At 39.4% G+C, this 23,947-nt stretch overlaps 1 protein-coding gene across 1 annotated transcript in view; it reads right to left on the reverse strand.

Moving 5' to 3' along the window:
- The window catches only part of ADAMTSL1 (ADAMTS like 1), a 387,380-nt gene extending 364,603 nt beyond the window's left edge, over positions 1 to 22,777 (reverse strand). Inside the window, exons 1-2 of the mRNA XM_039385969.1 lie at positions 22,725 to 22,777; positions 15,811 to 15,954 (exon numbers count right to left, since the gene is read on the reverse strand). Of these exons, the coding sequence (XP_039241903.1) occupies positions 15,811 to 15,914 (104 nt within the window). The 5' untranslated portion in view covers positions 15,915 to 15,954; positions 22,725 to 22,777. The remainder of the gene's footprint in view (positions 1 to 15,810; positions 15,955 to 22,724) is intronic.
- Between the last annotated feature and the right edge of the window lie 1,170 nt (positions 22,778 to 23,947).

A 23,947-nucleotide genomic window follows, 5' to 3' on the forward strand; every position in this document is an offset into this window, starting at 1 on the left:
TTCAAAAGTTATTTTTAGATAGCCTTTACTAGACATTTTTTCCATTAGAATATCCAGTTGTCCTACAATCTACATAAAATTTTAGTGTTCACAACAGTTTGCAACAAGGAACTCCATAGCTGTGTTACACAATGAGTGAAGAACAATGTTCTTTGGATTGCCTTGCCATAGACCAGATTTATCTGTTGCCCCCTTGTTCTTGTACTGGATGGAAAAAGGAGAAATCATTTTCTATATATCTTCTTTTTGTAACTGGTGGTCTTATAGATACAGATTTATGCTATTCATTCTTCATGGGAAGGAAGCCATACTTTTGATTACTCTTGTCATCTTTCCCTGAAGCTTTTTCAGTTGCTGGTTTTTTTTCTGAGATTGGTTACATCAGTACTCTGCGTATCAATCAAAATAACATGCATCACAGTATTACACACAGCAATAGTAATACTCTCTATTTTTGTCCCTATACTTTGCCTTATGGCAAAAATAACAGCACAGTTTGACTGTTACAAGGTATTACCATTTCCATAGAACCTCCTATTTCAATTATTATTCCTGGATTATGCTTTTTCACTTACAAAATTACAGACTCTGTGCTAAGATACCTTCTTTCTCCCATAAAATGTCACTTCACATTTACACATATTCAACTTCATTTGCCATTTTATTGCCCTGTCTTTCTGTTTAATACAGTGTTTTAATACAGTTCTTCATATCTGCTCCTACTTGAAACAAACACTATAGCCAACATACATGCTTACCTAATGATACACACTTCTTTTCCAGAACACCGGTAAATCTACTGGACTGCCTGCACTTGCAGAGTTGCAGAGTCCCTGAAAAACTGTATGGGTGAGATTGCTATACTCTGAAAACTTTATTCTGGGCCTTGTTTTATTTATTTTTCACCTGCCTCTTTAAGATCTGTTTTCTTTAACAGTCAAATAGTCAGTGGTAAGGGATCTTGTCAAATGACTTCTGGAAATGAGAGGATTATTTCTACTCAGCACTCGAGAGGCCACCCCTGCAGCCCCATGTGTTGTTTTGGGTTCTTCAACACAAAAGAGAGCTGGGATTGTTCAGTCTAGAGACTTATGGGTGGAGCCAGGCTTCTTTCAGTGGTGCTCATCTACAGGTCAAGAAGTGTGGTAACAAGCTACGCCAGCTGCACCTGCTGTTCGGTTGATTAGGACCAAAAGGGAATGCCTTTGGCCTCGGGGCTGATGTTTTGACAAAGAATGCTGTGTTCTCAAAGCAGAAAGCTACTTAAAAAGTATGCATGATACGTGACTGAAAACAGTCACAGGATGGGAGAACGAGCGTATGGAGTCAAAACACTGGGTTTGCAAAAAATTCTGGGAATTCTAATCAACTGAATAGCAACACCAGATACTTTTTACCAAAAAAGGCTAATAAAGGGGAACATGGAGAGAAGTCTCTGAAGAAATCCCAAAATTGAATTCTGTGTGTGCAGTCTCATTCATCCATTTCTGATAAGAGGTAATAGGCACAAACAAACTACTCTTCTAGTAGCAGTAACCTGGTGCTTTTATTTCTGGAGCTCAGTTATTGGATTCTATCCTCTGTGACTTGTGCATTTAAAAAGAATAGGTTAAAGGAAAAGTTTGTCTTGTCTGCTGCGTACTTTAGCCATGTAGGCCTTTAAAGATGAAAGCCAAGGTTGTATTTTCCTCCTTTCTGTTTCTGTCATCAGTCTGGAGGGAGAGGCAGCATCCTTGGTGCTAATTTTCATCTGTGAAATGGGAGCTCCTATAGAACTGAAATTTGCTGCAGAGAAGTGATTTCCTAGCATATTGTTGAAACATTAGTTGAGCAAGTTAAACATGTAACAGTTCCTCCACGTTAATTTTATATGACCAGTGTCCTCTGAGGATAAATTCTTTTGAAATAAACAAGAATGGCTTAATTTACTGTAACACAGTTTTAGTATTCTCTATACCAACAGAAAACCAGGAGGGCAGAGAGTCTCATGCTGAAGCACTCTAAGGATGGACTAGTGCCACATTTTGTGTTTTGAGCTTCAAGGCTGGAAATTGAACCCAGGTCGTTGAAACATCACCTTACATCCCCTTACCATCCTAGGAGATGAGCAGTGAAATTCAAATATCTCTGCATGCCCATAATCCCATTACAGTTTAGAAAAAAATCTTTTGGAAAAGCAGAAAAAAATTTGAGGTTTTCCTCAGCTTATTCTTAGAATATTTTCTATTTCTTGATTGGTAAGCATATATAAACCACACATCTGGACTAAAAAAAAGAGCTTTGGGTATCTAAACCAAATGTGGAGGTAGCATAACTGTCTTGACTATTGCTCATTAAACATTTCCTGCTCTTGTGATTACTTCAAAATGTTTCTGCTGTGAATCCCCCTTTTACAATAGAAAGTTATCCCCAGGTGAGTAACAATTCTGTTGACAACGCTGATAAGTCAGGTTGTCTCTGGATACATGTTTCTATGCCCTTTGCTCATGTCCAGTTTCACCTGAATGTTGGGTTTGATTTTTGTAATGATCTTCTCCAAGGGCTCAAAGTTACTTTTAGAACAACTCTCTTTCAGTGGCTGCCATTTAAAGGTCATCCTTCATTCCCAGTTAACATTTACAGAGTTTGGAACAGGATTATACAGGTTTAAAATAGAAAGACAGTTTACTGTTGTACAGCAAATCCTCTAGTATAGAAACTGAAATAAAAGGAATTGGATCGGCAAGAAGGGACTTCCATATTTCAGAGAACAAAGACTAGAGAGATAGAATGGAATACTTTGAAGTAAACCAAAGATTGTATGCCTGTGGCATTAAAAAAAAATTAGTATAAGAAGATTTAGGTGATAGTTGGAAATGGTGTACTTGTCTAGGATCCTGTGTTGCAAACAGCTATACTGCATTACCTGTCTACTGAGTTGTTATCGAGACTCATTCAGCTTCTCTACTAACAGAGACTGACTTACTCCAGCTTGCTTTCAGGAGTCAGAGATGTTTACACCTTTATTAAAACATACAAGTAAGAAATAGAGAACTGAGGATTATAAAGTCCTCCTAATGGTACAGCCAAACTCTTTTGCCTTTATTCATGTCCATTTTTTCCTCCCACAAGTAATCTCATCAATGGTACTATTCAGCCTGAATAAATAAAGCAAACCAGATTTTCAGAACGGCTTTTAATTAGGTGCTGGTCTTCAAAAATAGATTTCTGTGCAGCATTGTAATTCTGACTGCACTACTGGTTTGGAATTGATTGGAGCTGTACAGTCTTTGTGTCTTTCAGGTAGCTAAAACACAGCCCATGCAAATTACAAGCATTTTTTAAAGTAAATTTCTTAGAGCACTTTCTAGTGAAGGCTATTTTTGCAACAGTTTGCAGATGTTTGGTTCGGGCTTCCTTTAGAGAATTGTTCACTTAGTACTCTGAACTGATGCAAGGGAAACTTAGATCATTCTAAATTATTCCAAGTTTGTATACATAATGTGTAATAAAAGGAGAAAAGACAGATGTCAGTTGGCAAAATAAAGATGGCTTGTTTTCTAATCTATACTTCTAGGGGTCTATGGAGTTTGGTTTTAATTTTTATTTTTATTAGGGTATTTTAAAATGGAGGAGCATACTGGGGCTTTCTGAGGGTGGGCAATTAAATCTGTTATGTAATGAATTAAATTGGCTGTTAGCTGACCTCATGGATTTCTTTTGGGAAGGCATTAATAGATGAAGTCGTTGCTTTTCAAAATATGTTGTCATGTTCTTTTAAGAGAGTTTTCTACAGTTCTTAGGAACCACAGGCTCAAAATCAGTTTAACAAATTTTTTCTTCATTGTAAAATAGCTTGAGATGAAGAAATAATACTGCATCTGAAACCTGTTGGAGTTTTAGCGAGAACTCCACTTTCTATCCAAATATGTGGATACAGAATGTTTGGTTGATATCACAGAATCACATAGTGACAGAGGTTTGAAGGGTCCTCCAGAAAACGCCTCCTCCAATACCCTTGTGTTATCGTTTACTTTGGCTGAACACCAGGTATCTACTGGGCCTGTGCCCAGTCCCTCTGGAGGGAAGGGGAGGGGGGAAGGGGGGAAAAGAAGGGAAGAAAAACAAACTAAGGAATCGAAGCTGCTAAGAAAAGGTGTTTATATTTACAAAAAGAGGGAAGATGTTATAAACACTATATGTGCAGAGAAGAACTAAAAATAAAGATACTTCCCCACAACCAACGCTCTTCTCCCTTGAAGGAACTGCCCGACCGCTCCGCTCAGCTACCCAGAAAGAAGGGACCACTTGCTTTCTTCCCATCTATTTTATATCTGAGATGACATAACATGGTATGGAATACCTTACTGGTAAAATACACATCAAATGACTTATCCTATTTCCATTTCCTTCTCAGGGAGAGTAATAAACCCATTACACCCTGTCACCTATAGCTTGTTGGTCAGGGACATGCCCAGATGGTTTTTGCATATCTCAGGCAAAGTGTCTTCACAATCTCTCCAGTTCTCAGTCACCCTCACAGTAAAGTGTCTCCTTACATTCAGAGGGACAAGTAGTATGACTGCTCACATACACAGAAAGGGTAGATGGAAGTAGTCTATAAATGACAATTGTTCCCAGAGGGCAAATATTAGTGCCTTTGTACCGATCAGGAATCACTGAGTTAATTCACCTGTTTTTCTTATGCTGAATAAGAGCATTCATGTGAAAGTCTTCACTAGGGATGGATGAAAAACAATACTGTAAATCTTTCAGTTAGATTTTTATTGCACCAAAATTACTATTCCCCAAGAAAAGGGTTGGGTTATTTTGGTTTTTTAAATAAAAATTATATAATACGTGGTAGCATAACACAATCACCAAACAAATCAAACCCAGTTATCATCCAAAACTTCATCTGAAATTTCTTGAAAGTAACAAATTCACAAAGGGCTTGTAAGCCCATGGAGTACATTGAGATTGACTTGTGATGAGTTAAACTGTCTGCAATGAAACAAGTATTCACAGATCTGCCTCTTGTAAAGAATGGGGCAGCCAGTTCACTCTTCTCCTTTAGGAAAGTGAAGTTTTGTATCCAGCTGCACAGTCCCAAGAAAATGGAGATCAGTATAGTTATTTTCACTTTTTTCCTATGGTTTGCCAAGCATACAATGGAAAAGGGCATTTTTCCAGATGCTGACCATGAATGTGGTGCTTGTATACAATATGTTTCTAATTTTATTTTTAAAAAGAAAAAGAAAAATTTTTTTTGGGGGGGAATTAAAACTATTTTATAATCAAAACAAAACAAACCTAAACAAACAAAACCGAGGAGATACTGTAACAGAAGTGGTTGGTCATTTTGCTCTATCTGTAATACCTCATTTGACGGTTACACTGCAGAACATTTGCTTCTCCAAAGCATAAAACCAAAAGCTACAACAACAAAGTAAAAATTCCTCTCTCAGGCAGGTACAAGCATTACAAACCAATTCCTGTGCACATAATAGCCAAAGGTATACTCTTTCAAAATCTTCCGACAAGAGTGACTTATTGAACATGTTTTGTCCCATCTTACAGTCACAGCAGCAATTTATCACTATCCCAAGTGCCCTTCTCCTCACGCATTTTCCTCTGCAGACGTAACTAAAACCACAGAAGCCCAGATTTTGAAACATTTCTACCCCTCACACGTGGCTTTCTTACCTTTCTCTTGCTCCCACTCTTTATTCACTTCACCTTACTCCTTGTAATTACTAGAAGCAAGGACAAAAGGAGTTGAGATTTCCTGAGCTCCTCCACTATTTCTCGCTACATGTACTTGGCTGCATGTCATTCGTTCTCCTGCCAACCATCAGAGACAACACACAGAGAATGCCAGACCCCAGTCTGTATGGAGAGTTTAGAAGTACTAGGATGGACATACCTCAAGCATAAGGAAATGAGGAATTGTTAAAGGACATCTTTATGTACATCACAGCTCCCAGTTACGGATACAAAGCTCTCAGTTAAAGTTACACAAAGGAAGAGGTAAGACGAAGGTGATGACACACTATGATGAATAAAGGCATCCATCTTTCCCAGAAGCTCCCTTTCAAATTGGGCTTTCTGACTCAGCCGGGAAAAAAATCATAATTAATATGATGAACCAGTTCCCTGAAAATCTTTTCTACTACTTTCCTTTCAGACACCTCTGTTTCTGAAATGAAAAACTGTCTTTAGTTGCACTAAGGCTCATTATGCTAGGTATTTCAAGCTGTCCATACTTTTTGATTATTCTAAAAACTGAAGATGAAAGTCTCATACTTCAGATGACCTTATGTTACCACAAGTGCTTTTCTCTTTTGTTATTCCAAGTGCCTTCCAAACCAAAACTGTCGGCAGAGTATGACACCACAATCTAACAGACATTCTTCATACAAATAGTACTCCTTAGAAAAACCTGTAAAAGCAGGCATGCGTGCGCACACACACAAGGGATTGCTGCAAGGTTTTATGCTTGTGCCATTCCTATTTATGTCTGATGTGACAAAGGTGGGTATATAAAAATGCTATGCACTGTTTTGAGAGCATATACTGCTAAGGCATTAGCAACATGTATTAGCAGATAACTTAAGACTTACTGAGAGCAATCTGTATCTTTGCCTGGACATGCAGAGTGGTCAGGCAGAATGAGGATGTACAGGCATCACCCACAAGAACACTTTGCAACTGCTGGCCAACTAAAAGTACAGATAGCTTCCAATGTGGGACTACAAACTGCACCACAGCATGTTCCTCACTTTGGAAAAACACAGTTACATTAGGATGACACAAGAACATAATGAATACACCAGGAGCACTTACAGATAATTTCCAGTGGCTTCTGCCAGTTCCAAGAAAACAGAGTTAAAGTTATGTGCTCATATACCTAACTCTTCATTTCCTCATCAAGCATTTGCTGAACTCATTATCCTGGGAAATCACATGGTATTAACCCATAGCCTTAAACATTTTCATTTATGCTATATTTTAGTTAAATCTACAGTTATTAAGTGTAAAAAAATATACATTTTCCATCAAAAATAAAACGCCTTTTCAGGGCAATTTTTTGCTCTGTAGGGAACCTAGGGTCAAGACACAAAGGGAAAAACATCACTGTAACGGTGAGTACTTTATACTTACATTTGCTCAAGTGATCAAGTTAAGCAATGTAAAATAAACTTGTTTCTTCTATGTTAAAACAAGTATTAGCATTGTTTGTTTTTCCCCTTTAAAATTATTGTACATTTTCAAATGCAGAAATTGCAACTTTTGGATAAATCAATTGAAATTCTTTGAACTATCAATGGAAAGAAGTGATATTTTTCAAACACTGATATTTTTCAAATGGGTTTTCATATGTAAAAGAACTTACAAAAATCAGTGTTTTAAGTCTGTCTTTCTGTATGTCAAAGAAGACATATGAAGATGGCAAAACAGAAGAAATTACTCAAAACAGAGAACATGTAAATGATGGACTATGAAATACTGTTGTGTATTAATCATACACTTATGTAGGAGTCACATTATAGCCAAGTATGAACAAAACTCTCTGGTGATTTCCACTCTGTTTATATTGTCCAAAATTATCATGCCTATATAGTGATTGTTAGTGACAGACCTCTTTTTAAGAGTAGTGTATCACTTCATATACCACTTTGCTCTTGTTTAACTGCATCTAAAATATATTTTCATATCAATGGTAATTCTCTCCCCTCTTAGGGAATATAAATTCTTTGTAAGACTTTTTACATTTTTAATTTAGATAGTGTTAGCATTTCTAATGAAAATACTTATCTCATTCCTGAAAATTTCACTGCTTAACTGAAACTGACGAGTGAGCAGACCATCTTGTTCTTTTCCTTATTTGGAGAAGAACACACTCATCCAACCAGGGAAGCTGAATACTGTATTCCATAGTGAGACAAACACTTTGCCAACAAATACTTCTCTAGGTTCACTAAGAATTATATGTCCTCCGAGACATTAATTCCTCTCATTTCTCTGTGCTAGAGACAGTTCAAGCAGCAGTTCTAAAAACAAGATTCTCTCACTTTGCACTATACATTTTTGTTTAAATTGACTTGCTACCATTCATATGAAGAAGAAATACGCTGTTCGAATGTTCATCCACTTATATTCCAGCCTGCCTCAAATTTACAGTGTTTTAACAGTTGTTTTCGATATACTTCGGGAAAAAAAAATAGTTAGTTTACACATTTAGCCCAGCTTGAAAACACACAAATGTAGATTTCAGCAGGCATTTTGGAGGATTTATGACTAACTAGAGAAGAAAGAGGGACAAGGCTTTGACTGTCCATCTTAATTGCAGACAAATTAATACCTTCACACCCTATTTAATTTCTTTTTTCCTGAAAAATATGAGACCACTTGACCAATGTATTTCTTCATTAAGATACCATAATATCAGATCATTGATTTCAACTTCTTAGCTACACTGAGGAGATGACAGAACTGCTCAGATTATATTGTAAATCAATGTGAAGACTTTAAGAAAACTAAGTGCCATCACAACAGATATCGTTCCTCCGCTCACTGGTCTAAAGGCATGTGATTTAAAGTTTACTTAATTTCAGTTTTTAAAAATCCATTCCCTGACTTAGGTATACTTGTAAGCAGAACATAAGATAGTGAATAGGAATTGGCCTTTAGTGGGGTTATAGCAGTGGTGCAGAAAGAAATGGCAACAGCTGTTACCTATCTGGACCTGTGCAAAGCATTTGACACTGTCAAACAAAACATCATGGTTTCTAAAATAGACACGTATGGATTTGACGGATGGACCACTCATCATCATCACCATGGCTAGGCTTCACGAACGAAGATTTGGGAAGGGCTCTACCCACGTTTGTTGCAAGCGCATTGGTGGCTAATGAGGCCAATACGAGACAGACATGACCGGTTGCAAAAGGCACAGCAGAAAGACTCCTTAGGTGGTATATTCTGCAAGACACGATTCTTTCTGCGTTGTCTTTTCTCCTCAAGGGTGATCCTGCGTGCGTTCTCAAAAGAAGCAGCAGCGTTACAGATGGTGTGTCTCCAGACCTCCTGATTGGAGGCCAGAGTAGACCAGTTATGATGATCAATATGGCCAAGGCTGAGATGTTGTTTCAGGGAGTCCTTGTATCTTCTCTTCGGGGCTCCTCTCTTGCGGCAGCCAGAGGCAAGTTCACCATAAAGCAGGATCTTAGGGAGGCGGTGGTCCTTCATCCTGGAGACGTGCCCTGCCCATCGCAGCTGTGTTCTCATCAACATGGCCTCAATACTTGTGACTGCTGCTTGCTCTAGAACAGATGGATTGGTCACATAATCTGACCAGTGGGTGTTTAGGATTGTACAAAGGCAGCGTTGATGGAAGCATTCTAGGAGACGCAGGTGGTGGCGGTAGATGATCCATGATTCAGATCCATATAAGAGAGTAGACAACACTATGGCTCTGTAAACACTGATCTTTGTACTTTTCTTCAAGTGTTTATTTCGCCAAACTCTTTTATGGAGTTTTCCAAAAGCACTACATGCCTTTGCTAACCTGTTGTCTATCTCTCCGTCAATCTTACCATCTGAGGAGACGAGGCTTCCTAGGTAATTAAACTGCTGGACTGATTTGAGCTCTGATTGGCCAATGGTGATATGGGGATGAAGGAAGACTTCCTGAGGTGCTAGCTGATAGAGAACTTCAGTCTTCTTTAAGCTGACTTCCAGCCCAAGGAGCTCAGCAGCGTCTGCAAAGCAGGATGTTAAATGCTGCAGAGCTGCTTCTGTGTGGGCAACAAGGGCGGCATCATCAGCATAAAACAGCTCCCGGACAAGATGGTCTAAGGTCTTAGTGTGGGCCTTCAGTCGCCTTACATTTAAAAGGCTTCCATCAGTACGATATCGAATGTAGATACCGTCCTGATCATTGAGGTCTGTCGTGGCCCTTTGGAGTATCATGCTGAAAAAGATTGTGAATAGGGTTGGTGCAAGAACACAGCCTTGTTTCACACCATTCTTTATTAGAAAGGACTCAGAAAGTGCGTTGCCATATCTGACTTGGCCGTGCTGATCCTCATGGAGTGAGATGATCATTTTAAGGAACTTGGGGGGACAATTTAAATGTTCCAAAATCTGCCACAGACCTTTTCTGCTCACAGTATCGAAAGCCTTGGTGAGGTCAACAAAGGTTACATAGAGACCTTTGTTCTGTTCCCTGCACTTCTCTTGCAGTTGTCTGAGAACAAATACCATGTCTGTGGTACTCCTGTTGGCTCTGAAACCACATCGGCTTTCGGGTAGAATTCCTTCTGCTATAGTGGGTATTAGTCTGTTCAAGAGTATTCTTGCCAGGATTTTGCCAGCAATGGAGAGTAGAGTAATACTACAGTAATTTGAGCAGTCTGATTTAATACCTTTCTTGTACAAAGTGATGATGATTGCATCATGAAGGTCTGATGGTAGTTCACCTAGTTCCCAACAGCGTACCACAAACTCATGAAATTTAGCATAGAGTGCAAGGCCCCCATGTTTCCAGACTTCCAGTGGAATTCCATCAACCCCAGCTGCCTTGCGGATTTTCACCTGCTGTATGGTCTTGAGGGTTTCTCCTAAAGTGGGGGCGGTATCCAATTCGTATTTCACCGGTTGCTGTGTGATGGACTGAATTGCTGAGTCTTGAACTACACAGTTGGTACTGAAAAGAGTTTGAAAGTGTTCAGACCATTGATTCAGAATGGAGGTTTTGTCTGTTAGAAGTGTTTGACCATCAGCTCTGAGTAAAGGGTTTTGGACTTGGTATGTAGGCCTGTATGCTGTTTTCAGGGCCTCATAGAATCCTTTGTGATCACCCATATCTGCACATAATTGAGTTTTTTCAGCTAGATCGTTCCACCACTTGTTCTGGATGTCACGGAGTTTCTGCTGGAGTTTGCTGCATGCGAGACGAAAGGCTGCTTTTCTTGCATGACAGAATGGCAGTGCAAGGTGTGCTTGGTGGGCAGTTCTCTTCTTCCTCAACAATTCCTGGATCTCTTGATTGTTTTCATCAAACCAGTCCTTGTTCTTTTTGAGGAAGAACCTTAAGGATTCTTCAGAGGATTGCAGGATGCAATGGATATGGTGCCAAATTTTTTCAGGAGAGAAATCTGTAGAATCTGTGGAATGGTTTTTGAGCCTAGTTTGAAGGTTTGCCTGGAATCTGTCTCTTACTGTGGCTGATTGGAGATCGTTAACTTGGAGTCTTCTCCTTGGGATACTGCCCCTTTTAGGTTTGAATTTGAGATTGAAGTTGAGTTTACAGCGCACAAGCCAATGGTCTGTTTGGGATTCTGCGCTGGGCATCAAGCAGGTATGGTGGACATCACGGACATCTCTCCATCGCACCAAGACATAGTCAATGAGGTGACAATGCTTAGATCTGGGGTGCATCCAGGTTGTCTTCAGACTATCTTTCTGCTTAAAGACAGTATTAATGATGGTGAGCTGTTGCTCCGCACAGAATTCTAGCAGAAGTCGACCATTATTGTTGCAGTTTCCAACACCATGCTTGCCTAATATTCCTTTCCAGGTTTCAAAATTCTTAGCTACTCTGGTGTTGAAATCACCAAGGACAATGATCTTATTGTCTGCAGGCACCTTTTGGGTAAGGTGGCGCAGGTCAGTGTAAAATTTATCTTTTTCAGCAGGGTCGGCTTGGAGAGCTGGGGTATATATACTAAAGAGGACAATGTGTTGCTTGTTGTGTAGTAGAAGGCGTAGGGAGATAATGCGATCACAGTGACCCACTGGTAGATTTTCGAGTTTAGGAACAATAGAGTTTTTGATCTTGAAGCCAACTCCTGAGAGATGTTTTTTGGTTCTGGGCTTACCTGACCAAAAGAGTGTGTAACCGGCACCATGTTCTCTGAGGCTGCCTTCCTCGTGAAGGCGAACTTCACTGAGAGCAGCAATGTCGATGGTGAGACGAGCCAGTTCATGGGCAATTAGGGCAGAACGTCAGTCAGGACGTCCGCTATCCAAAGAATAGAGCATGGTTCTGATATTCCAACATGCTAGAGTTAGTTTAGGTACACCTTTGGAGGCAGGTGCATGCCTTTGTCTTTTGATCTTTGTGCGACCGCATTGGAGGAAGATGCCCGCTGGCCTGCGGTTGACCAACCGGGTGAAGGTGGAGATGAGCTTTGTTTAGGCCACCTTTTCTAGGCCCCTCTCTGAGTGGAGCAAGCAGCGCTGTCCTTGAAAAGGCTGCTTGGTCGTTCAGGGTGCTGCCTCAAGAGACTGTCATCTCCGGTCAGTCTCAAATGACCAATATCCTGAACCGCCTGCATGCAGGGTTGGGTCTGTGGCTTCCAGTGCACCTTTCACCTGCCGTTTCGACCCTCGCCCGTCGCTACAGGACTTTTTGCATGTGGGTAAAGCTTTCAAGCCTGCGCAATGGATTTTTTAGGTGAGATGCAGTATGTGTGGAACTGGACCCACCCTTTAATCCTAAGGTTCATCTGCCAGGGCCGAGCAAGCTTGGACGGTGGCAGCGAGGTCCTCAGGACGTAGGTTTAATTAGAGTGACCTTCTCTTAGATGGATGGCCTTACAGGGCTAAGCGAGCTCCATCTGCCCAGGTTTGGGATTAGATTAGTCCTTCTCCTAGGATGACTGCCAGAAGGCTAACAAGCTCATGCTGCCCGAGAATGTATTGTATCTGGCCCTACGGTTTTGACTGTCTGGCATGGGCGACCCTACTGAAGGCATGTACCATCGCCAACGTAGCTCGCAACCACATAGGGGTACACAGGTTTCATTCCTATTGGAACGATTTGGGCAAGTCTTTCATTTCCTACTTTACCCACCAGCGAGGCTCCCTCTCTTTCTTTCCTTTCACCCGCAGGGGCTACGGTGGGGGCTGACCGTGGCCGCACCCAGGGGCCGGGGTCCCCAGACCTCCGCACTGTGGTGCGGGGGCTGCCGGTGTCCCCAGACCTCCGCCGCACATGGTGTGGGGGCTGCTGGTGTCCCTGGACCTCTGCCATATGTGGCGTGGGGGCTGCTGGGGTCCAGACCACTCACTGGATATGGAATTGGTTGGATGGACACACTCAAAGAGTTGTGGTCAACAACATGATGTCCAAGTTGACAACAGTGACAAGTAGTGTTCCTCAGGGGTCAGTACTGCGACCAGCACATTTTAACATCTTTGTTGGTGACATGGACAGTGGGATTGAACGCACTGTGAACAAGTTTGCTGACAACACTAGGCTGTGTGATGAGGTTGACATGCTGAAGGGAAAGGACAGCACCCAGAGGGACACTTTGACAGGCTTGAGGCATGGATCCAAGAGAACCTCATGAAGTTCAGGAAGGCCAAGTGCAAGATCATGTAGCTGGGTCGGCACAATCCCAAGCATAAGTACAGGCCAGGTGGAAAACAAATCAAGAGCAGCAGAAGGACTTGGGTGAGTTTGTGGATGATAAACTCAACATGCCGGAAACATGTCCTGGCAGCCCAGAAAGACAACCATATCCTGGACTGTAATAAAAACAAAGTGACCAGCAGGTCATTCTCACCTTCTACTTTGCTCTACTGGTGGTGAAGACCCCACCTGGAGCACTGTGTCCAACTCTTGGGCTTTCAATACAAGGAATACATGTGTACTTGTTGGAACAAGTACAGAGAAGGGCCACTAAGTTGATCACAGGGCTGGAATATCTGTCCTATGAAGACAGTCTGGGAGAACTGGGGCTGTTCAGCCGGGAGAAGAGAAGACTTTGGGGAGACCTTATAGCACTCTTACAGTACCTGAAGGGGGGTTAAAGAAGGTTCAAGAGGGACTTTTCACAAGTGGTAGGAAAAGGGGCAATGGCTTTAAGGTGAAGAAGGGTAGGTTTAGATTATATATTAGAAAGAAATTCTCTACTGTGAGGGTGGTGAGGCACTACAACAGGTTTTCCAGAGAATTTATGGACTCCCCATCCCCGGAGGTGTTCAAGAAGAGGCTGGAAGGGGTTTTGGGTTACCTGGTCTAGTGGGAGCTGTCCCTGCCCACGGCAAGGGGGTTGGAGCTACATGATCTGTAAGGTCCCTTCCAACGCAAACCATTCTACGATTCTGTGAATAGCTTTCTCTGTCAGTCACGTATCTGGTCATACAAATAATGCATTTTCTATAATGGAGTACTATAGATAGAAAAATGTGGGAAATGCGTGGGAAGTATACTTCAACTGGTTTGTAGGATATGGGCAAACAATGTTGACTTTCTGTCTGAATGGGAGATAAGAATTATGATCAAGGAAAGCTCCTCCAGCTTCCTCCTCTGAGATACCGTAGCTGGCCTAATTCTCGTATTTCTCACTTCTTCTAAATAGTCTTCGTGACCATATAATTCTTTAAAATTGCCGTGAAAATGAAAGCAGTAAGACATGGACACAGTTGGTATCATTGTATTCAATTCCAATTATATCCCTATCATGCATGCCTTTACTATTTATTTCTTTCTTCCTGGCTCACCCTCTTCCCCAGTAAAAAAGAATTCAATTAAGAGTAGATGACTGATTTGAGTACAAAGCTTCTATTTTTTTTTCATGGAATAGAACTGGAACAAACATCAAAATATTTGTGTGCAAAGCTGTAATAGCTCTTACCATATCTAAATAGAATTGGTCAAGAATAGTCTAGCGAAACTCCAAAGAAAATCCCTTTAAAGCAAAGCTTTTCAGAACATACTTATCCTTTCTTTGGATGTTTGAGTTTGTTTTGAACCAATACATTATCAAGTGGAAGTTTTCAATTTGGTTTTGCAAACAATAAGAATCTAATCTTCTCTTCTTTCTTTTATCCAGAACACATACGTGGAAATGGCTAGCCAATGGCAGCTTAGGCAATTTATCTCATTTGCTGAAGATATGACTGTATCAAATTTAATGTAAAATCATGTAAGAATAAATATTTCTTCTTCAACAAACTAAAAGAAATTTACTACACCGAGAACAATTTTTCAACAAGCAACTGCTGTCTTTGAGGTAAACTACAAATGTTTGTCACAGGCTGTAATGCCACTTCTAACAGCTGCAGTAAGAAATACATTTTCAATCAGCAGTTCACACTCTGTGTAGTACAGTATACTTCCATACACACACACGCGCGCGCACATACACACACTCTCTTCCCTGAAGGGTGCCTTCTGGACAGGTCTGCATAGGAAAGTCCTCTCAAGCTTATCACTAATTGTAAGCATTGTGAAAGAGTTAAATCCAAGGACTTATTTTCTATAGAATTTAACAGCTGTGATCCCTACAATATTACTACTCATTTGGCACTTATTCACACACTATAACTATGTTCTGACAGATTCTACTGTGAGGCTATGAAATCTGGGACAGCATGCTTAATGGTTTAGGTGCTATTCCTTGAAGATTTTCAACTGTGCCATTGAGGAAATACAGACAATATTCGGTGTGTTATTAATGCATTCATGTAGACCTATGTATTAGGCTAATAAGGCTCATCTCATCTGTTGTGAAGCATCTCACTGAGCAAAAAAATTAAGAAGTGCAAGAGAAGCTTGGTCCACCACAGATCTATCACTGTTATAACTGTAAACAGGAAAAAAAATCATAAAGGTATCTAGTTCTCAGCATCTAAAGCAATTAAAAGATTTGAGAAATGGCCTAATAAGCTAGCAGGATGAACTGATAGGTCAAAATTTTAAAGATAACTCTTAAAATGCAGACCTTTGCCTACTGGCAGCAGTCCAGTAGAAACTATGTCTTTGTTCTTCTGTGTCTCTTTCAGGCACAATATAACCTTCTCATTTTCACTCACATTTGGCAGGTGGTTCTGTATATTTCCCTTGGCCATTCCTTGACTGAAGTAAAAATATCTTGCTTGCAGCATATAGATTCTTCCTTCGTGCAGAAAAGCTCCATTACAGCTTCTCAGTGCTGCCAAACACATCTTGTATTTAGGCTAGGAGGGAAAGAAAGGATGGCAGTTGTCTCCTGGTTTGAGTTCCCTTTTATTTTTGTCCTCAAGTTTGATAAAAAAGCAGCAGTGCCAAGCTGTTGTTTCTCCACAACTACAAACCTGGCTATCATGCTTAAGCTTTGGAAAATTCAGTGTAGTTGGCTTGGGATTACTTTTGACCACCACCTCAGAGGTAATTATACAACAAATATGCACCAGGCTCGTAAGATATTTCCCAGTTCATACAAACAAAATCCTGCAGTTAACATCATAGGTTAGCTACTGTTACATGCTGAAAAATCCCAAATTCTTACAGCACGAGGTGCTTTGTGAACATTTCTCATTTTCTAGGGTAACGTTCTCTGAGAGAAGTACTATATATGTACTGACGAATCAAGACAGTAAAGCTGCATTTAGTCACACAGTAAAACAGGTCAAAGCTCCAACTTCATCCAACAGATATGTACTTTTTTTATTACCTGTGTTCCTTCATTACATGTTTTACTTTTGTTAAGTATCATTTAGATCTACTAACACACATTTTTACTTCATGCAGACAATAAAGATCAAGTCAGCTGAATTAAGAGTTCAGAATTTCAGGACAGCAGACTAAAACCAACTTAACACACCTTTAACTGAAAAGAGACCCATGACCACAGAAGAATTTTCATATTGCAAGGAATTTATGGTAAAATCCAAAGGACATCACACACTCTGTGAAATTAATCAATTACCCTACCCCACTAGCATGGCGACTTAAATAAGTTATTTTATTCTTTTATTCTAACTTTGCTTACATTTAACAGAAAATTTCCACAAGTCCAGTTTTCATCCTAGCATGAGAGCTGAATTACGGTCTTCTCCAGGAAGGACTACCAGGAAAGCAAAGACCAGGAGGTAAACTGGCTTCATAACTAAGCCAGTTGTTTTCAGCAGTTTCTTTAGCTTAATCTTGCACTGAGGAACTCACGATTAATTCCCTAGGTTAAATATTTTCTGGTAACTACTTAAAATTCATTAGCAGATACCCCATCACACTTATATCAAACAGAGTAGTTAAAAGTATGTACCATATGAAACGTATCTTAACAGAACTGCAGCCAAAAGCTATGATGGGCTAGAATGGCCATTGGCCTATCAAATTTGACACGTCTCATCTGACAGAGTTTCAAATGCTGAACAAATGCAGCTGCTTCAAGTTGTACTTGAACTGCACTGTGTATGTACAGACGCATCTTAAAGCTCATCACCAGTGATCTAAAGCAGTAACACTATTTAAGGCATAGCAGTCAGCATCATTCAAACTAGAGAAATACCCAATCTCAGCATTACAGAATCACAGAATATGCTGAGTTGGAAGGGACTCACAAGGATCATCGAGTCCAACTCTTAGCCCTGCACAGGACCATCCCCAAGAGTCACACCATGTGCCTGAAAATTCTACTGATATTTAGACTTCATCCCACAGCACTGAATGTCTGCAAGTACAAAAAACTAACATTTTTAAAATGCTACCTGACTCCTACATATTCTACATACCAGACAAAATACGTTCTTCATCTCCACAAGCAGTTGAAGGGATTTTGTTTCTCATTAAGAGAGCCTACATACGTGATTTTGTCACTAAGAGTATCACTTGAGAATTGTTAACCAAGATGTTTGCATGCATACATGCTACTTTCCATTTTGAAAGTACTAGAAATATCAAATCCATCTTCCCCTGCCAGAGGATGTCTTAACAGTTTAGAGATGTTTACTGCAATATCACAGATTCAGAGCACTGATGAGACCACATAACTTAGTTTTGGCATCTGTACTTCAAAACAGATTTAGAAAATTTGATAATGATTCAGAGTAAATTGCAAAATTAACTAAGGAAACATTTTGCCTCATGACAAACACTTTCAGTAACCTAGTTTAGTAAGTGAAATAAACATGGATTGTTTAAATTCAATTATAAACGTCTGCCTAAGCTTCAATAGCAGAATTCCCTCTGAATGGACAAACAAAGTCTGATACACATAAACAGAAGCCTAGCCACCGTGAACTGGAAATTACTAGAGGATATTCATTATTATTTTATAAATCTAGTTGAATATTATTTTTTTACCTAAGTATGTAACATAATGAATAACTTCAAAAAACAAGTTTGAGATTATCACTTTTTATTAGTATAACTTCAAAATATTTAAAATTTGTTACTTTTTTATAAGTAGTTGACATTTCAAACCAAAAAGCTTTTATAAAATAGAACAATCACACTTGTTCTGAAAATTTTGAAGTGTGCTTAGAACTTGATCAAAACTTTATAGACACTGAATTTTAGTTGTTTCAGGTTTGATGAAACTGTACTGTCTCACAAGAAAAAATAAAAGCACTGTTCAAAAATTCCCAAACAATTATAACCACAACCACCCAAAATGGGAACACACAGTGCTTTCTGGTGATGAGCATCTGAAAAAGACATCCAGAAGCAAAGGTTCTGTTTTCTTTCCTGCAAGCCAGGCAGAAACAAGATTAAAGCATTAGCTCAGAAATGAGTCTCTTGGCTGAGCCACACCACTGAACTCTACGGTGCTTGCAATATGAAAGAAAATTCTCCTTAGACAGAAACATCTGAGCATACTCAAGCATGCTTCTCACCAGTATTACCTCATGGCTGCATCATCATCATCATGGCTGGGCTTCGCGAACGAAGATTTGGGAAAGCTCTAACCACATTTGTTACAGGCACGTTGGTGACTTATGAGGCCAATATGAGATAGACATATTCGATTGCAAAAGGCACAGTAGAAAGACTCCTTAGATGGTATATTCTGCAGAACACGATTCTTTCTGCGTTGCCTTTTCTTCTCGAGAGTGATCCTGCGTGTGTTCTCAAAGGAGACAGCTGCGTTATAGATGGTGTTTCTCCAGGCCTCCCGATTGGAGGCCAGAGTAGATTATGTGACCAATACATCTGTTCTAGAGCAAGCAGCAGTCACAAGTATAGAAGCCATGTTGATGAGAACACAGCTGTGATGGGCAGGGCACGTCTCCAGGATGAAGGACCACCGCCTCCCTAAGATCCTGCTTTATGGTGAACTTGCCTCTGGCTGCCGCAAGAGAGGAGCCCCGAAGAGAAGATACAAGGACTCCCTGAAACAACATCTCAGCCTTGGCCATATTGATCAACATAACTGGTCTACTCATGGCTGCACTCCAGAGCTAAAAGGTTTTGTCCATCAGAGCATACCTGTGAGTAAGTCTGCATGACAGGTTTCTGTAGTATTTTATCTAAATGTGTCAGAAATCTATTACAGTAGTCTGGCTTTATCTCTCACAATTGCTACAGAATTCATGAAGACAGAAGAGGAAGTGCTGATAAGAAGGAATTGCCTTGCAAGACCTACACTTAAAACAGCAAGAGGTAACTCTCTGCCTGGAGCTGTCCCTTCAGAAGATGAAAACACTGTTCTACAGATTAACAGTTAGTCATTCCAGCTTCAGTCTAGCTAACCAAGTTGGAATAGCCAAAAAGTTTTCAGAAAGACTTAAATGCAGGCTCTAGATGTCCATCAGGTATTCTGGGGATTTTACCTGAATTTCATGCAGAATTCCCTCAACATTATCTTACCTTTTCTTTGACTTTTGTACATCCCACCTATGAAATGTAGCAGAGATCTGCCCACATATTTTACACATAGGAAGTTCTGTAACACTTCACACAAAAGTCAGAACCAGAAGCATCCTGTTCAATTTCCAGTGTAGGTAGACACAACGAACCAGATCTCAGTATTGGTCACCCCAAGTTCTCCAAAATTACTTTTCACGTCTCCAGAAGTGTTGATGTAAAATTACTGTTGTATTCTTTTTTTTTCCCCTCCTTTTTGTTGAAATCATTGGAATTCACATATTCAATATTTTTCCCATAATCAGAACAACTGCAAGCCGTTTTTTCCCCAGTGAAAGGTAAGAATCTCACATTCACACACTTCCACAAGGGGGAGGTAAAAAAAAAAATCAAAACAAAACCCAAAAGCCACCAAAACTGTGGTATTCTAAGGAAGACAGATCACCTCATTGTTTGCAGTATCATGACTACATACTGTTAAACAGATACTGCTCTCCAGAGCAGAGAGATGATGTCTTTCTCATATATAAAGCAGAATAAAAATTCCAAAGTTTTGAATGTTTGTGTCTATCTTGCCCTTTAGGTCATTAAAGAAATATATTCATATAAATTAAAATTAACCAAAATTCACATAGTTTCTGAAAAAGCATTATCAGAGATATTATCTAGTATATTCTGTTATAATGCCATAAATAACAAAAATTCTTTTCACTAATTCTTCCTTCTTCTCCAAATGCCTTGCCCTGAGGTCATTATCATTGCTTTAAAACATGACTTCATTCTGTTTTCCTTCCTTGGAGGACTGCATGGAGACTACCAATAAACCATCAATCCCATGTGAAAAAAACAACATGAAACAAACATTTAAATTATGCTATCAAGCTTTAAAGAGTCAGAGATATAGCAAAGCTAAGATCCCAATTATGCCTAGTATTTATATACTCATATATAAAAAAACCACACTACAATCTTTAGCTTTATGCATTTAAGTTGCACTTTCTCAAAATCCTGAGCTTCAGCATCATGTATGACCACAGATGGTCCCATACATGTGCAACATCAGGAGTTCACAGAGACCACTTCTCTACACAGGAGAGGCTATCCATACAGAAGATGCTATATTAACTGTAGCTTCACTTTCTGGAACCTCAAAAAACACTTCCAAAAAAGCTAACAAAAATACGTGTAAATTCCATTTCTGCATCTCTGTGCCCAGACTCAGTACTAACTGCCCACCAGTTCTACTGTAAAACTTCCTATTTTGAAGTCAAAGCCAAGCCCAGCGTACGTCTCTACTGCCAATGCCAGCTAGACAGCCACACTGGGCAGATAAAAAAGTGCTAACCTATCTTTGATACTACCCCTATTGATTAGGCACAAATTTTTGTGGGTGTGACTACAACTGAAGGTTAACTATAACATAATAACAAGGAAATAACATGACATATAAGGCAGCAGCCATAAAACTGCATAAAGATTTAACAAAAGGTAATTTTTTAAAATTAATTTTCTTGTTTAAGTTTCAAATTCCTCTATGTTTGTCACATAACCAAGTATTTGTGGAGGCCAAACATTTTTCAGTGGTGACCAGTGACAGGACGAGGGGCAACAGGCACAAACTGGAGCAAAGGAAGTTCCTTCTGAACATCAGGAAAACCTTTTTTCTGCAAGGGCGACAGAGCATTGAAACAAGCTGCCCAAAGAGGTTGTGGAGTCTCCTTCTCTGGAGATATTCAAAACCCACCTGGATGTGATTCTGTGCAACCTGCTCTAGGTGAACCTGCTTTAGCAGGAGTGTTGGACTAGATGATCTTCAGAGGCCCCTTCCAACCCCAACCATTCTGTAATTCTGTAATTAAAACTCTTAATGGACGAGATTGATAATTGCTTCACCATCGCTCAATCTTCTCATTTCTCAGGCTTCATCCATCCCTGCCAGTATTGTCCTGTATCATTCCCACAAAACAACACTGCAGGCAGAGCCAGCAAGAAGCCCTAAAGTAATCAATTTCAATGGGAGATCAAACTCAGCTCCTATATATTTCTTATATCCTAGTCAGATGGCACCCTGACTGAAAATCTACTCTTTCTCAAATTGTGAAGGATTTTTTCAGAAAATATTCATGGGAAATGAAGCAAAGCTCTAATATTCAAGACAGCCTACTGCTGGTGTTCTCAAAAAGTCTGCTTCATAACTACCTGAATGCTGCATTCACTTCTGTAGTCTCCTGGCTGGCAAGCAAGGAAGTCCACAGCTTAGTAGGCTAACTGCGGCCATTAATATTTCTGCTTTGTTCCTCAGCAGCTGCTGCAAGTAAACCTGAACAGGTTTTCATCCAAACAGTGTTCTTCATCTACTAGTTACACAAAGTGACACCTTAACAACACAGCCTGCCCCAGACCTCCGCACGTCTCTCCGCACGTCTCTCCCAAAGAGATGTGCATTACAGGGATGGTGTGCACATACAGTGAGTACAGCGGGACTTAACCATGCAATGGCATTACATGTAATGAAACAGGAAGAATTATGGAAAAGTCAGAAAAACATACTATCAACTTACTGGCAGATGCTGTCACACATTATTTACTGTTGTATCATCAGAGCATAAAATGATTAGCTCCCCATAAATGTTATTTTTAGATGGTATTGGTATTTACATTGGGTTTGACCGCCTGTACCTTGGTGGTAATTATTCAAAAATAAAACCAAAATATTTAAATTGTCATGGACTGTACTGCAGAGATGAAATATTTCAAAACAGAAATAACATTTTGCAATTGTAAGATACATTTTGGCTAATGTTCTCTTGAAAACTTTACAAAACCTTTATTCTTCCTAATGAACATATTGGTTATGATTGGATTATAATTCAACACTTGAGGAGGTAACTAAAAAGTTGACTACAGGGAATGTTGACTGGGCATCAGTGTAGTCGGATCCTTAAAAATCAAAGTTTTAATAGGGGTCTGATAGCAGATCTGATGGGATTCTCACTTTCAAATACTATATCACGTAACCTTTCTTTGATGCGTCAGGACATGTCTGAGAGATGTATTTCAGCACTGACATTCAGAATATTTCAGATTAATCTTGCCCTTCATGATAGGATTACAGAGCAGAAATTGCAAATGAAAAACTGGAAAAAAAAGGTAAGTGAACCTTATTGAGGCTACAGGATCTTTCAAGATGAAATTCTGCATCTCCTGAGCAGCACCAGTGCCAGGACATTGCTGTGGTAGCACAGGTAAAACTGAAAGTAGAAAAAAATTTTACATCAGTTTGATTCCTCTGCAGTCAGAACTTTCTTTTTTAATTAGGCCTTAGTTTCACTTGTCCTGCTATGGGACTGATAAAACAAACTTTTCAATTAACAAGGAGCTTGAGATAGCTCAAAATATTAATACTACAGACACTCTCAGAAATATAATACAAAAATCCACATCTAAAACCAAAGAAAACAAGTTTTATTTAAAGTATTTCCTTGTGGTTTTAAGTTGGTATATATAATATAAATTCATCATTCTTCACTCACATTTTATATGTATAAATACAAGAAAATAATGCAGGTATCATACGGTCTTATTTATGTGGATACAAGAGCCATTAAAGGATGCAGATACAAGAGGTCATTTCTAAAATGTGTTCATGTGGAAGGAAGAAATTATCTCAAAACTGGGATTAATAGATTATGAATTAGGGGACCACATCTCAGTTCTTGAATTAATGGATTTTGCTCTGTATCACTGAGATCTCTCCACAAATGAGGAATCATTAAACAGCCCCTCGTCAGAGGTGATGGAAGTGTTAACCACTGTGCTGTGCATAATAACAATAATTACAAAAATAATATAGAGACAGGATTCTTTATGTATAGTCATGGTATTTTTTTTTCAAATGCTAGGACTAGAGCTAGCATTTCCCCATATTCCTTTATTAAAGACAGTCCATGTTCTAAACTATTATGACATTAAAACTGAAATATGTAATTTAGATACTTACTACACTCTTTCTAAAAGCAAATTTAAAATTAGTCTTGAAAAATCCAAAAAGGAACAACTTTTCTTTTTCAATAATCTGTTCAGATATTTTTCCCTTACATACTTTCACATTAACCTTTACCAAAAAAAAAAAAAAATCTTGTTGTTGTCTGTAATTTCAAATTTAGTTCGTAACTAGAAGGACATGCATATATTTTGGAGAAACTGATTTAGAAGCTGGATAATCTATTTCTTACTACCAGATGACTAGCAATTATTTTTTGGTTGAATAGTGTAACTGAATTTAAAAAGCACTGCTCTTATTAGTTTTAGAGAACTAGATGGACAAAGTTAATAGAGCTGATCACAGCTGTGCTCTGTGTCTAAAACTAAATCCTTGTTAAA

Source organism: Pipra filicauda, unplaced genomic scaffold, assembly GCF_003945595.2.
Source record: "Pipra filicauda isolate LSUMZ 115617 unplaced genomic scaffold, ASM394559v2 scaffold455_size529941_pilon, whole genome shotgun sequence".
Lineage (NCBI taxonomy): Eukaryota > Metazoa > Chordata > Aves > Passeriformes > Pipridae > Pipra > Pipra filicauda.